This window comes from Pelobates fuscus, chromosome 5, assembly GCF_036172605.1.
Source record: "Pelobates fuscus isolate aPelFus1 chromosome 5, aPelFus1.pri, whole genome shotgun sequence".
NCBI lineage: Eukaryota > Metazoa > Chordata > Amphibia > Anura > Pelobatidae > Pelobates > Pelobates fuscus.
The window spans coordinates 353,479,029-353,493,961 of NC_086321.1; the positions used below are offsets into that span (position 1 = coordinate 353,479,029).

The 14,933-nt window shown below is 41.8% G+C and overlaps 1 protein-coding gene across 1 annotated transcript; it reads left to right on the forward strand.

The window, feature by feature from the left end:
- Positions 1-6,468: 6,468 nt before the first annotated feature.
- On the forward strand, positions 6,469-6,960 carry LOC134612280 (translationally-controlled tumor protein-like). The gene has a single exon (XM_063456619.1). It carries the CDS (start codon positions 6,541-6,543, stop codon positions 6,958-6,960), a length of 420 nt encoding a protein of 139 aa, XP_063312689.1. The 5' UTR covers positions 6,469-6,540.
- Positions 6,961-14,933: the final 7,973 nt, after the last annotated feature.

Here is a 14,933-nt window from a genome sequence, read left to right on the forward strand (position 1 = left end):
CACCATCGCAGGAGAGAACGCGACCAGGGCGGGAGGTCACGGAGCCGCTCCCCTCTCCGTTCCCCCATTAGTCCGTCAAGGGAGGAGATGGCTGGGCCACGTCAAATAGGGAGGTCACGGAGCCGCTCCCCTCTCCGTTCCCCCATTAGTCCATCCATGGAGGAGATGGCTGGGCCACGTCAACCGATTTCCGGGTATTTCACGCCTAGCTTAAGACAATTAAGACATGCAAGGGCTGTAGAAATATGCAGAATGAGGGAACGGGACCCTCCAGGTACCTGCTCTATCTGCCTGGAGGAGTATGGAATTGGGCAGCACTTACTAACATTACCATGCAGGCACCATTTTCATACTGATTGTATTCTAACTTGGCTGCAGCAGAACGTCAGCTGCCCAATTTGCAGGGATCGGGTTTTTTTGGCCAATGCAGGCCAGGTTTGCTTGATGAGAGTATCACATGTTATTGACTTCTACCCAGATGGCAGTGCACATGCGTCATTACTTGCCAGATACTACAAGTGAAGTGGGATTGTCCTCCTCGCAAACAGTTCACTGTGTTGGAACCCGCCTTTCCAAGATCACCTTCGGGTTGTGTTGTATTGTATATATTTATTAGAACCATTTAAGCTAAAAATAATAAACGTTATGTCTTATGTTGAACGCTGGCATTGTGACCTTGCCTTTTTATCTGGAGTCTGTTTACTGGCTGCTTTGTGTTCACCTTTTCTAAACTTATCTCTATATGCCAATATTACACCTGGTTTTAAATAAAGATAAAAAAACATTGACAATATTAATACAGCTGTAATCAAAATTATTCAACCCCCTGAAAATCAGGTTTATTGTGAAAAATGTACAGACTTTCAGCTGTTTGCAATTAAGAAATTAAACAAAAGCAATTGAAATAGCATAACGAAGTCTTCAAGTGAAAATGCATTATAAGTTGCTTTTTGGGTTGAATTTGGGGAATTCTACTTGAAAGCACTTGTTGTGTTGAGCAATTTCAATTGCTTTTGCTTGATTTGTTAATTGTTAACTGTTAATTAACCGTCGAAAGTCTGTAGATTTTAACAATAAACTCGATTTTCAATGGGGGTTGAATAATTTTGATTACAGTTGTGTATGTGTGTAACGTGTTTATTATGAGAACTACAGGACAGTACTTACAAACCACTAGAAAGCTTTACAACTTTTATGACTTGGCTTAGTTACGCACAGAATTAAGGGTTTATGCCATGAGATCAGACATCATACATTAGAATGAGAGGCTGATTGGTGGAGCCCCCTCCTGGAGAGAAAGGGGTATATCAGCTACTCACACTCGCTGTTTTAAATGCAGTAGCTTTAGTGACCTTGAATAGTTTTGTGGGATTTTTTAAAGTAATTTTGTTCTTGTGTATTCCCAGTTGTCTTACCATTATAGGAATTGAGTGTTTAGAGGCAGAAGCCATATTGATATTTATGCTGGGAACTCAGGGTGTATAGATCTATCTATCTATCTATCTATCTCTATCTCTCTATGCTGCCAGAAGTTGAAGAAAAAAGCGTAGGTTACCAAAACCTGAAAAATTATGACCATATCAGAGTAATTCACCCCTTGCTATAGATGTGCTATGTAGTTCTGAAAAAGGTGAGCATTAAAGACGTTAGGACGGCATAGCACATCCTAAAGATCTTCTCCTCCCTCTCCCCCATAGTGCAATCAAGCCAATCGCCACAATCTGTGTCATGTGATCATGGTGACGGCCTGCCACCGCAATCACTGAGGCAATGTCTCCGTAATGACTACAATTTCTTCAAATTATGCAAATCCACTACTGGTTACATCTCGCCATTTGTCATTTATCAAGGAAAAGATAGCCAACCTGACCCACCAGGATACCCTATTTCTGTGGGCAGAAATGGCAAGATTGTGTTGGATCTTCTTCGTGCCTTGATAAATAAAGGTCATCATCTATGGGTTGATAACAAATACAGCAGTATTCATTCAAAATTATATGTTTTGAAACTATAGCATTTGGCACAGGACAAGGTGCTGGCCCTTTGGTACACCGATCAAAACATGTGAACATGCTGTCTGTCTACAATGCACGACGAAAGTACAGTTCCGGTGTCTGTCAAAGGAAAAAATGAAGAGATAGAAAAAACAAAGAACATTGGAGAGTACATCACACATACAACGAAAGTAGAGTTGGTCGATCAGTATATAAAACGATATCTAGTTATCCGAAAGACTAAATCCTGGTAGAAAATTGCCATCTACCTAGCCCCGATTGCAATTTACAATTCCTATGTGCTGTACAAAAGAACAACAGCAGGTAAGCCTTACCCTTTCCTTGATTTTAAAATAAAACTTTTATCCGATATTTTATTTAACAACTCCCCTAATTCTTCTAATTTTGAAGCAGAGGATGTCCAGAGACTTTGTGGCAAACACTTTCCTTCCAGGATCCCCCCACAGCATGCAAAAAATCCCCCCAGAGAAAGTGACACGTTTGCTAAAAAAAAAAATAGTTAACAGCAATGATTCTAGCTATTACTGCCCTCTATGCACATCTCTACCTGGCCTTTGTATAACTGTTTCAGAGTCTACTATACGGGGCTTAGCTATTGAGTTTAATGACTCAGTATGTGACACAGCATGCACATGGTTGTGGTTATGGTATTTGGAGTGTTCCTTCAAGGAGTTCATTAACTTCTCCAATTGTATAAGTTATTAAGTAATTATAAAATTCATTTATTATCTTTTTTTTTCTAAAGAACAGCACACTTAACCTGCTGAAAGTGGTCTTTCTAAAATTTATAATTTTGGTACAGCAACCATTTCTAATTGTCCTGATTTTTATTATTTTATTTTAATTCTTCCAATGCTTTTTTTTCCAAATACTGTTAAAATATAAACAACAAATGTGTTTTGTTGCCGTAGAAACTTATGGTATGTAAGAAAAGTCATATGTCACGAATGTCACGCAGTCTGGTGGCTAGATTCGTTTTGGAGAAACGTATTGTACAGCATTATGAAACCTGTCTGAAACCACTTGCACTCTGTTATGTGGAGAAGGATGTTTTGATTGAAATAAAAGTTGATCTGTTAAATGGTGTGTGGAGTTATGCTAAGACACTGTTTTCAACATATACTGAATGGCCAATAATAAGATTCACCAACTCTTAAAATATGAACTTTGTAGAACCTCACAAGAGTCAGCACCATACTATAGAATGGTACCTTTTACTTTATTTCTTCAGAAAGCCCATTGCACTGATAAACAGAAGCTTCTTTATATTTAATAACCACAAACACAGATAAAAGTTTCATTGATAGGAAAAAGAAAATTGAATGAAGATTTAATTATTTAAAATTTTAAAGTGTGGGGCTGGGCCTGACAGCCAAGATGGCTGGACATGTCACATGGTAGCTCCGACCTGTTCACGCATAAACTAAGTTTTTATGCTCATAACCAAGCTGAAAGTAACCACTCACTAGCTATACTCTGACCTCTGCCAACAGGGAACATGGAGATACCAGATTTGTGCCGTTACACTGAGAAATCCAGACGCCCGACCATGCGACCTAACTGGTGGCCTGGTGTCTGGGGGAGACGATCGATCCCCTAATACTGGAATAGGCTTTCACAAAGATCAAATGATTGCCCCTCAGCCCCCCTCTTTGGATTGGTGGGGGTTATCCCGGTCCCCACTGGGGAAACTTACCTGTCTGCAACAGCAGAATCTCCTGCCAAAACAAGCACCACATGGGGTGGCCAAGATGGCATGCTCAAATGCTCACTGACATCCTCGACATTTGAATAGATATGGTTCTAGCCTTTTCAAGAAATAGATTATATTTCATAAAGCCTGCAAACACTTGAGATCAGAACTAGTTCATTTTGGAGGTTTCTGTGAGAGTGATGTTCAGACGGTGGTGTCAATTGGGTCTTAGGTATGCCAATGTCAAAAGTCAGCAGATGGTGGTCAGATAGAGGAAAAGGAATATTGGAGAGATTAGAGGCAGTACAGAGGTTGGTGAAGGCAAGATCAAGAGTGTTTCCCACTGTATGGGTTGCTAAATTGGACCATTGCGTAAGGCCAAAGGAGGAGGTTACAGAGAGCAGACGAGAGGCATCAGTGCAATTACGGTTGTTGATTGGGATATTGAAATCCCCAAGTATAAGGGAAGATGAGAGGAAGTAGGGAAGCCAGGAAGAAAAGTGCTCAATGAATAGTCTAGGATAACCGGGGGGGGCGGTAGATGATAGCAATTCTTAAAGGAGTGGGTTTAAATAGACGGACAGTGTGAACTTCAAAAGAAGAAAAGAATAGGGCAGGGGGAGTTATGATTGGTTGAAAGGTACATTGAGGGGAGAGAAGGATGCCTACGCCACCTCCTTTACAGTTGAGTCTGGGAGTGTGAGAGAATTGTAGCCCACCAAAACATAAAGAGGCAGGAGTAGCGCTATCAGAGGGGGACAGCCAGGTCTCTGTAAGTGCAAGCAGTGTGAGTAAGTTTGAGATGAAAAAGTCGTGTATGGTTGTTAAATTTAAATTACTGCAGATGGAGCGGGCATTCCAGAGTGCACAATTAATTTTGGTAAGTGAGGGTAAAGGGCAGGGTTTTGTGATGAGGTTTGTGGGGTTTCTGGTTGTCTTAGTGTGTGTAGAGAAGGTGAAGGGCCCTGGATTGGGAGAGACATCACCAGCTGGTAGAAGTAGGAGGAGAGAAAGTGACAGGAGGTGTGAATGGGTTTTGTATGCATGGGGTCTAGAATGAGATCGATTGTGGGTCGGAGTGAGAGAGTAGAGAAATTAGTGTAAGGCATGAGATGAGAGAAGGAGGGAGTGTAGCAGAGAGGGGCATATGTAAATATGAATGGGGGATGAGTGAAGTGGGTGTAAGGAGAGATTTTTGTACTGAGGGAGACTGAGGAAATAAAGAGGGGGAGAAAACAGATCCCTTTTGCATTTTTTTACCCTCTTTATTATATTTTATCCCCCCTTTACTATGTCTTACACCCACTTGTGTATCTCTTACAACCCCTCTTGTGTATCTCTGCCCCTTTGTGTGTCTCTTTCTCCCCCCCAGGGGCTGAGAGGGGTGGAAAGGGTCTGTGGTGGGGGAAAAATCAGGTTACATGGGCTGAGAGAGGGTACAGGGGCTGTGGTGAGGGACGCGGGCCCTGAGAATGGGTGACACAGGGGCTGAAAGAGGGACACAGGAGCTGTAGCGGGGGGAGACAGGAGCTGGATGGGGAGGGGCAGGAGCTGGAGTGGAGGGGGCAGGAGCTGGAGAGGGGGACACAGGAGCTGTAGCGGGGGGAGACAGGAGCTGGATGGGGTGGGCAGGAGCTGGAGTGGAGGGGGGCAGGAGCTGGAGAGGGAGACACAGGAGCTGTAGGAGGGGGAAATTGAGCTGTAGAGTGGGGGGCTGGAGGTGAGACAGGAGCTGGAGAAGGAGGTACAGGAGCTGGCATTTGGGGGGCTGTGGTGAGGAGGGGGCACAGGGACTGAGAGAGGGGGCACTGGGGCTCTAGAGGGGGATAGTAGCTGTGGCTATGGGGGACACAGGGGCTGTGGTGGGGGCACAGGGAAGGGGTTGGAGAGGAGCTGCCCCAAAACATTTGATAAAAAAAAACAAAAAAAAAAAAACGTACCCCCCCCTACCTGAGGCTTACCTTTGGCCAGGGAGGGGTGAGAGAGGAGCTGGAGCCTGCAGCCATCACAGAGCAGCCAGGGAAGTCGGCCTCTACTGATGATGCCAGGAGGAAGGGGCGTGACTTTCACTGCTCTTCTCCCATCCGCTGGGCAGTCTGGGAAAAGAGCAGAGGAAATCACGCCCCCTCCTCCTCCTGACATCATCAGGAGAGGCCGACTTCACTGTCTGCTGTGTGCTGGCTGCAGGGAGAGCGGGGTAATTTGAAAAATCTGAATCCCCAGCCAGAGGCAGGGCTAGAGCCAGAGGCAGGGCCAGAGCCAGAGGCAGGGGATTTGGAGTTTTGCACTACTGACAGCTCAGTTCGCGGTCTTTGCCCGCCCCCTCTCCTCTCTGACAGAGGAGTATTTTAATACGTCTGACGTGTACAGGGCCTTTTTAGGGCCCTACATGATAGGAAGTCCCTCTGGTGGCAGTCTGAGTGACGGCCACTGGAGGTATTCCTATCAATCAATGTAAACACTGTATTTTCTCTGAAAATACAGTGTTTACATTAGATTGCCTGCAGGAAGCTATAGATCTCACCTGAACAAATACATTAAGCTGTAGTTGTTCAGGTGACTATAGTGTCCCTTTAATATTTGTTTTATTGCTAGGAAGCTCTGCGACAGAAAGCTTTCCTAATAGAAAATAAAGGACAAAGGAATTTAGGTCCTAAATAGATAATATTTTTATACCGTCTCTGCTTATAGTGCATTTTGCAATGGATGTGAACGTACAGAGCTTTTACACTTCATATTAATAACCTTGATGCTTTTCCTCTCCCCACCCTCTGCCGGCGCTGAGCCTCCGATAGACTGCTCCGGGATCTAGCTGCTCAGTACACCGCCGCCATGATCATCTACAGGGATATCATGTCCGGAGACGAGATGTTCTCAGACATCTACAAAATCAAAGAAAGCAGTTGTAGACTTTGCTATGAAGTTGAAGGCAAGATGGTCTCTAGAATAGAAGGTCCAATTGATGATGCTCTGGTTGGTGAAAATGCATCTGCTGAGTGCCCAGACGAAGGGTCAGATTTAACAACAGTCACAGGAATTGATATAGTATTAAATCACAAGCTTCAGGAAACTGGCTTCACAAAGGAATCTTACAAATCTTATATTAAGGGTTACATGAAACTAATCAAAGGAAAGCTTGAGGAAACAAATCCAACCCATGTTAAACCTTTCATGACTGGTGCTGCAGAGAAAATCAAAGACATCCTTGGCAACTTTAAAAACTACCAGTTCTTTACCTCTAGACATAGCTAACATTTGCAGCTGTTAATGGTCCACTAAATCTAAAACTGACTGGATTTGTCATCTAATGTGATCTAAGCCTTGTAGGAGGTAATCCAGAATATGAATTGTCTTGTTAGCAGCTTGGTCCCTTCTGAGAAATCTTAAAGGAACACTATAGTCACCTAAATTACTTTAGCTAAACAAAGCAGTTTTAGTGTAAAGATCATTCCCCTGCAATTTCACTGCTCAATTCACTGTCATTTAGGAGTTAAATCACTTTGTTTCAGTTTGTGCAGCCCTAGCCACACCTCCCCTGGCTATGATTGACAGAGCCTGCATGAAAAAAAACTGGTTTCACTTTCAAACAGATGTAATTTACCTTAAATAATTGTATCTCAATCTCTAAATTGAACTTTAATCACATACGAGAGGCTGTTGCAGGGTCTAGCAAGCTATTAACATAGCAAGGGATAAGAAAATCTTAATTAAACAGAACTTGCAATAAAGAAAGCCTAAATAGGGCTCTCTTTACAGGAAGTGTTTATGGAAGGCTGTGCAAGTCACATGCAGTGAGGTGTGACTAGGGTTCATAAACAAAGGGATTTAACTCCTAAATGGCAGAGGATTGAGCAGTGAGGCTGCAGGGGCATGTTCTATACACCAAAACTGCTTCATTAAGCTAAAGTTGTTCAGGTGACTATAGTGTCCCTTTAAGTGCCATGAATTCAAGGTTTACCGTGTATTCCACAGAGTTTCTTGCTAGACAAATGTATTGGAAACAAAATTATTAAAGGTTCAATAAAGTTGTAGTAATTTTAAAAAAAATAACCTTGATCATATTGTATTCGTTGCAGAGTCCATTTTTTCCATATAAAATTCCGGGTTATAATTTCAGTTTATAAATTATATAATTTCTATTCACCTGACCTACACTGAGCAGACAACCTCCATGTTAATATACATGTACGAATTTTATATGGAAGAGAGGACACATCAGAAAAACCTAATAAATGCAGATAACCAGCTTGTCTAATCTTTCTTTCTTTCTGAAGAATGGAGAAAACATTCAGACCCATTCCTGAAAGTTTTGAGCATAGGGTCATTCTTGTTTTTGAATTTCTGGAATGTAAGATACGGTTTACATGATAAAAGGTTTAAAACAGAATATTGCTGCTGTTGCTAAGTATTGCCCTGGCATATTAACCCCTTAAGAACACATGATGGAAATATTCCGTCATGATTCCCTTTGATTCCAGAAGTTGTGTCCTTAAGGGGTTAACCGAGTTGGGATAAATGGTGACTTTTCATACAAATATCCCTATTGTAAATGTATTTAAATATAATTGTAATAAGATCAACAGGGTTATTCGCTAAAGTATGAAATGGATTTTAAGTAAATTACAAATTTTGGCAAGTCAATTATGTTTTTGGATCGGTTATTTTGGGCTACAATATGAAATTGTCACGATTACTATATGACCCAACATGCAAAACTATGTAATACACAATGAACAAGGATAACGTATACCGGGCCATAGAATGGCCGGACTTAACGTAAATAAAGAATAGTCAAAATACTCGCTGAGGTCAGGGACACAGAAAGAGACACAACGAGGAAACAAGCCGAAAGTCCAGGTTACCAGAAATACGGGGAAGTCAAAATACAAGCCAAAGTCAAATACCAAAAAGAACTAGAATAGGAACGCACTCTCTGTTAACCAACTAGTGGAAACCACGACAGGGCACTGACCAAATGCTATTTTGAGTTTAAATAACCCTGCTAAGGCTATGATTGGTTGTACATAGCCGTTGACCCCAAAACGTGCGTGTGCGCCGTTTGCGTGACGTGACACACACGTCAGCGCCATCTTTGTTGATGACGGAGGCGGGGCTACATAGTTGCTTTGGACCGCAACGGCCAGCGAGTATTAGAACGCCGCACCGGTCTGGGATTGCGCCACTAGGGTGCTGAATGGCACGCCGACTTGCCTTAGGTAAGTTTTTATTATTTTTAACAGCATAACCGCATCGATCAGATGCAGTCATGCTGCATGGAGGCGCAGGGGGACGTGACAGGAATTCACTTTGAATTCCCGATAATACGCATTTTGATTAATAACCTTTCAAGTCTGCAGATTGATAATGTTTGCACCCGGGATACGGAAAATACAACAGATAATTGTTGGAAAATAAATTTAACATCTAATTGGTTTTACGAAAAAAACTCAAAAAGCATAAAGGTTTTTAAATACTGGGATGTTTTAGTTTTGATAAAAAGTGATGGATTAATGACAAAAAAAAATCAGACCTTAATGGAGAAATGTCACCTCAACACTAACTTTTAATATAATGATCCTTTCATCAAGTTTTGTTAACCAAAGTATATGTAAAAACAATTTGAAAAATTATATCCCTGCCTTTAGTATATGACAGGATCTGTCAGCCATATACATACACCTTGGGTTAGACAGTGTTTGTATTTGATAATTAATGGGTCTGATGATGTCACTGCACTACGAATCAGAGAGGACCATAGAGACTAAACAGAGGTTTCCAAACACTGTCTGACCCAAGCTTTATGTATATGTCTGAAGGATCCTGTCATATACTAAAGGTAGGAATTAGTTTTTGTTTTTGTTTTTTAACTTTTTTCTAAATATATTTTATTTAACACAGTATCAATTTCCTTCGAAAACTTGAAACGATTATCATATGAAAAAATATTGTACAGGGGACAGTTGTCCATTAAATGCTGCACATGGGTTTCAAAGGACAGTGTGGCTGCAATAAATGTTTGTAGCTAGGAATGAAATAATGCTTTAGGTTTTATCGTATGAAACTGGGAAGATTTCTGTAGTTTAGTTGCTCTGATGGGTTTGTTTGTTTTTCACCTCTCTCCCTTCTTCACCAGCCTAGTCGGAATTCTGTGAATCCGTCTGTAGCCTGGAATGCAAACACATGTTAAGGCACATTTTCAGTTAATACCGTTATGTCTTGTTTCCCAGAGCAAGGAACCTCTTCTAGGAGAGAGTGTCATGAGAAAACTGGACACAGACCTCCCCTCCTGGTCGTATTCGCAGGAAAAGCTATCTTCGTTACGTCATTTTTACTGTGGGTAACTTCATTACTAAACAGAAATTTGCAAACTGAAATTCGTATTGTTACATTTTAACAAAATTAACCAAGTGCAAGGATATTTTAAATGTTTGATTTGAGAGTTTTGTTTAGAAAACTCAACCTAAGTGTAACGCATTGTCCCTTTAACCTCTGTGGAACTATAATTAGAGAATCTGGGAGAAGGATTCATACTCAGCTGACAATCGAGTATTAATACGCGTAGCTGTTCATAAATTAGGTTAGCTCTTGGCAATAATCTTGATTCTGGGGAGCTACAAAGTTGTGTTGAAATTTACTGCTGATTCTTATTATTGTGATTAAGACAAAGGACTTTAAACGTTTGTCTGGCAAACGATTAAGATATTGAAATTGCTTAAATCTTGAAGGAGGATATGAACCGAAACTCCTGATTATGTATGACCATATTTAGGAAATAACTTGCTGTAATACAAGATATTTGCCTCTGAATCTTGACTCTTAGGAAATGATATCGCACAGTTCCTCACAGGAAACCCAACAGCACATGCAGTACCTGAACAGGTCACTGTTATCATTCTGTTACATTCAGACTGACTCCAATTAAGACGTGGGGCATTGGTCAGAATGGAAGAAGCAGGGTTTGTCTAAACATATCTAAAAACCTTTACCAACAAAAAACAAAAACAAATGTGAAGTACAAAAAATATATAAATTAACTTAACTTATTAAAATTGTACAGCTTGCTACTTACCGCACAACATCATCGGGGGCAGCACCTTTAAGGCAATACTAATTCCACCACATTGCGAGTGTTACCAGTAAAAAGTGTCATTTAAAATTGATTTGGACATATTACACTATTTATTATTTAATTTTCTTTTAACAGCTGTATCCCCGTTTTTGTGTGATATATATTACTGCTCTGTTTGTAACTAATTGTATATAGCGTGTGGATTTTTTCTTTTTTTTTCTCCCTCTCCCTCTCTCTCTCCCAGAAAGGGAAGAGAAGAAGGAAGTGAAGGTGGGAAGGGAAGAGAATGGAAAAGAGGGGGGGAAATATGTCCTCTAAACGAATGCAGGACTCTAAAACCCCAGACAAAACAGAAAATTAAACGAACAACAAGAAAAAAAGATTATTCTCTTTCTTTACACCACAAACCCCCGCAGAAGCAGAAGACAGATCCTTCACAGAGATGTCTTCACATCACCCTCAAAATACCACTGACCAAGATCTCTTCAGCATTGTTAATGATATAAAAAAAAAAAATTTTATGGATCTAAAAAATTAACTCTCGGCTATTAGTCGAAGAATCCAAACCATAGAAGAATAAGAAGAGGCACTCAACCTCCAATTACAAGTTCTAAAAGATTCACATATTGCCTTGGAACTAAAGTTAAACAATTAGAAGAAAAAGATTCAAATTTACAAGATAGATGGCACAGATCCAACTTAAGGTTCACTTTATATATGTCGTGATTAGTTGTTCTGATTGGTTACATTTTTATGATTGATCTGTGCTGCTAGAGTTTGAGTAAAGAAAGTTAATGCAAAATATGAAGCCTTCTGACATGTTGTAAAATGTATTTACTTTAGAGAGGTTATGGTCTAGAAAGAGTATAACATGTATTTGTCAGGGTCTTACCTGAGTTGGGAGTCTGTAGCGCAGATATGTTGCTCACCCTTGCAGATAGCCACAGGCCAAGGTGGTCAGGTAAGAATTCACCCGGCCTGTGGGTCTGTGCACGGGGGCTGTGCAGGATGAAGTACCAAGTCGCAGGACAGGCAAGGACTGAACCAGCAGGATTGTCAAGGGATAACCGAGGTCAAAGGATGCCAGAGGACATGAACAATGAGGAGTAGGATGATATTAGATATTGAACATTATGTTACGGTTCTACAATTAAGAGATAATTCATTTTATTTCTCTCTCTTTCTTTCTGGTTTGACTTAAATTTGACATCAGCAGGTCTCCTTCCTACGAGTACCACTAGGTACCGAGATATTAGGTACAGCTATGTTCCCAATGACCTTGGGAATCAACACCTTGATGTCTTTGGTCTTGTACGTGGAGTTAAGATATTTTATTCTATTCGATTTAATAGAATATTGTTGCATGTTGTGTATATGTGTGATTGTATGGGCCATTCTAAAATGTTTTTTCTTATTTAGTTTTTAGTTTACAATTCTGTGTTTATAGTTTTATTTTTTTTATTTTTTTATTCTTTATTTTTCAGTGCTTGGATAAGCTTGTCCAATATTATAAGTATAACATAAGAGACACTTTGTATTATAACATTACATAACAATAGCAGGTTCATAGACATAGTCATCCTATGCTTGCGGGGTTAAGCACATTTCCGAATTTTGTGATACAAATGAGGTTTCATACCCGAGTCTGGTATAGGGCTTATTAAAATGGGTCATGGCCATTCATATCGGATACCCAGGATACGCCAAGTAAGTGGTGTGGAGAGTGTTGGGTTAGAACGTGCCAGCATGGGGGGGTCAAGAATATTTGGGCGGTCGGCGGATGTGGGCCCAAAAGGAAAATGGGGGGGGACCTATTGTCCTTCCCCCAGAACCCACCCATGAGCGCGGTTGGGGGCCGTAAATGAAAATGGGGGGGCCAATCACAGTGTGATGAGTCAAATTACATAGCATGGGGAAATTCCAAAGAACTTTCCCATGCTGTGTAAAATGACACAGAGCACTCTGATTGATTCATTATATTTCAAGCCAACCAATCAGAGTGCTGTGACAGGTAAATGTAGAGACTTACCTGTCAGTCTCTTCGTTTACCTGTCAGAGCACGCTAATTGGTTGGCTTGGAATGAACCAATCAGAGTGCTCTAAGTCAAATTACAGGGCGTGGGAAGTCTTTATAAGCCTTTCCCCGTCATGCGGAGCTCAGCCTGCGCGGTGCCCTCACTGGGTGAAGATGGATTACTTTTTTAGCGTCAAGTTTTTTGCGCTCTGGTTATTTATTTATTTATTTATTTAACAGTTGCAACGGATATTGTGGATTTTTATTTGGCCTTTTTTGGGGCTCAAAAAAGAAGATTTTAGAAAAAAGAAGACATCAAATGGTAAGTTATTTTTTATTTACAGGTATTTAGATTTCTTGTAGGTAGGTCTTTATTAATTTTTATTTCGGTGGGGCGGTGACTAGGGGCTTAGGAACCCTTAGTCACCTGGGGTCGGTTTACATTTAGGCCCCACCCATTGCCCATATGTGAGGGCCCGGGGGGGAGGACAATAGGTCCCCCGATTTTCATTTAGAGCCCCCACCCGCCGCACATGGGTGGGGGCCGGTGCGGGGAGGACAATAGGTCCCCCCATTTTCATTTAGGGCCCCCATCCGCCACTCATGGGTGGGGGGGGGAACAATAGGTCCCCACCCCCATTTTCATTTAGGGCCTCCACCTGCCGCTCATGGGTAGGGGCCAGGGTGGACAATAGGTCCCCCCCCATTTTCATTTAGGGCCAGGGAGGGGGCCAGGGAGGAGGACAACCGGTCCTCCCACCTTTTCATTTAGAGCCCCATCCTCTGGGGGTCGACACTAGAGTGTTTTTTTTTTTTTAAAGTACAGCCTTTTGGTAGATAGCTCCCTAATACCGTGGGAATTAGGGCATTATCTACTAAGTGGCTGCAAGATGCAGCCGCGACACAAATCGGATTGGAATTTCATTCATTCGAATGAAATTCTGATCCGAACAAAGTCCCGAATTGCGTCCTAACATGAATGAAGAAACTGTTTTCCTTCTGTTAGGACGAAATTCTGTAGTTTCGCCGGCGTCCTGTCTAAGTGACAGGACGTTGGGGAATACTGACAGGAAGCATTGCGAGATCACGGAGGAAAGGTGAGAAATGTGGGAAAATTTCTCTGACCACAGGAAACGGAGCCCACTTTGCTCCTCCACTGCTCAAAGCTACTTTGTCTTATGTTTTAAAGAAAACTAGAGCAGACAGGAAGAAATGAAGAACAGATCCTGACAGAGGGAGAGAGAAGAGGAATCGATTGGGGAAAGGTAAGTTGGGCATGACAGTGCCGCTTTAAAGCTGAACCTGGCTGGCTGCACATAAGAGAAAGCTATCGTCAGATTTTTACCTTGACATAGAAATTTATTGAAGATAGAATTAAATATGTTTGATGGAAAGTAATATAGGAAGCATGTGAAGAGGCCATAACAGTTTTGGGAATTGTTTAAACAAGCCCTTCTCAAATGGGCCAACAGACAGTTAGTTTCAGGTGGTTCTGTCTCTAGGCATAGGCGTGCACAGCCTATTGCATTAGGGTGTGCACCATAAAGCACAAACACAGGCCGCGTGTATATGTATGTATATATATATAGATATATATATATACACACACACACATATATACACTGCTGTGTGTGTGTGTGTTGTGTGAGGGTGCTGGTAGTGTGCTATGTGGGGAGGGTGGTTGTGTGTGTTTGTGAGGGTGCTGTTAGTGTACTGTGTGTGAGGGTACTGGAAGTGTGCTGTGTGTGTGTTTGTTAGGGTTCTGTTAGTGTGCTGTGGTAGGGTGCTGTGTGTGTGTGTGCTGTTTGTGTGCTGTGTGTGGGTGTCGTGTGTTTGTGAGGGTACTGTTAGTGTTCTGTGTGTGAGGGTGCTGTTTGTGTGTGAGTGTGCTGTGTGTGTGAGGGTGCTGTTAGTGTGCTGTGTGTGAGGGCGCTGTGTGTTTGTAAGGGTGCTGTGTGTGTTTGTGAGGGTGCTGTTAGTGTACTGTGTGTGTGAGGGTGCTGTATGTGAGAGGGTGCTGTATGTGTGTGGGTGAGCTGTGTGTGAGGGTGCTGTGTGTGTGTGAGGGTGCTGTGTGTGTGTGAGGGTGCTGTATGTGTGTGGATGCTGTCTGTAGGGTGTATGTGTCTGGGTGCTGTATGT

Coding starts and splice junctions, on each gene's coding strand:
- LOC134612280 (XM_063456619.1), top strand. CDS start 6,541: ATGATCATCTACAGGGATATCATGTCCGGAGACGAGATGTTCTCAGAC.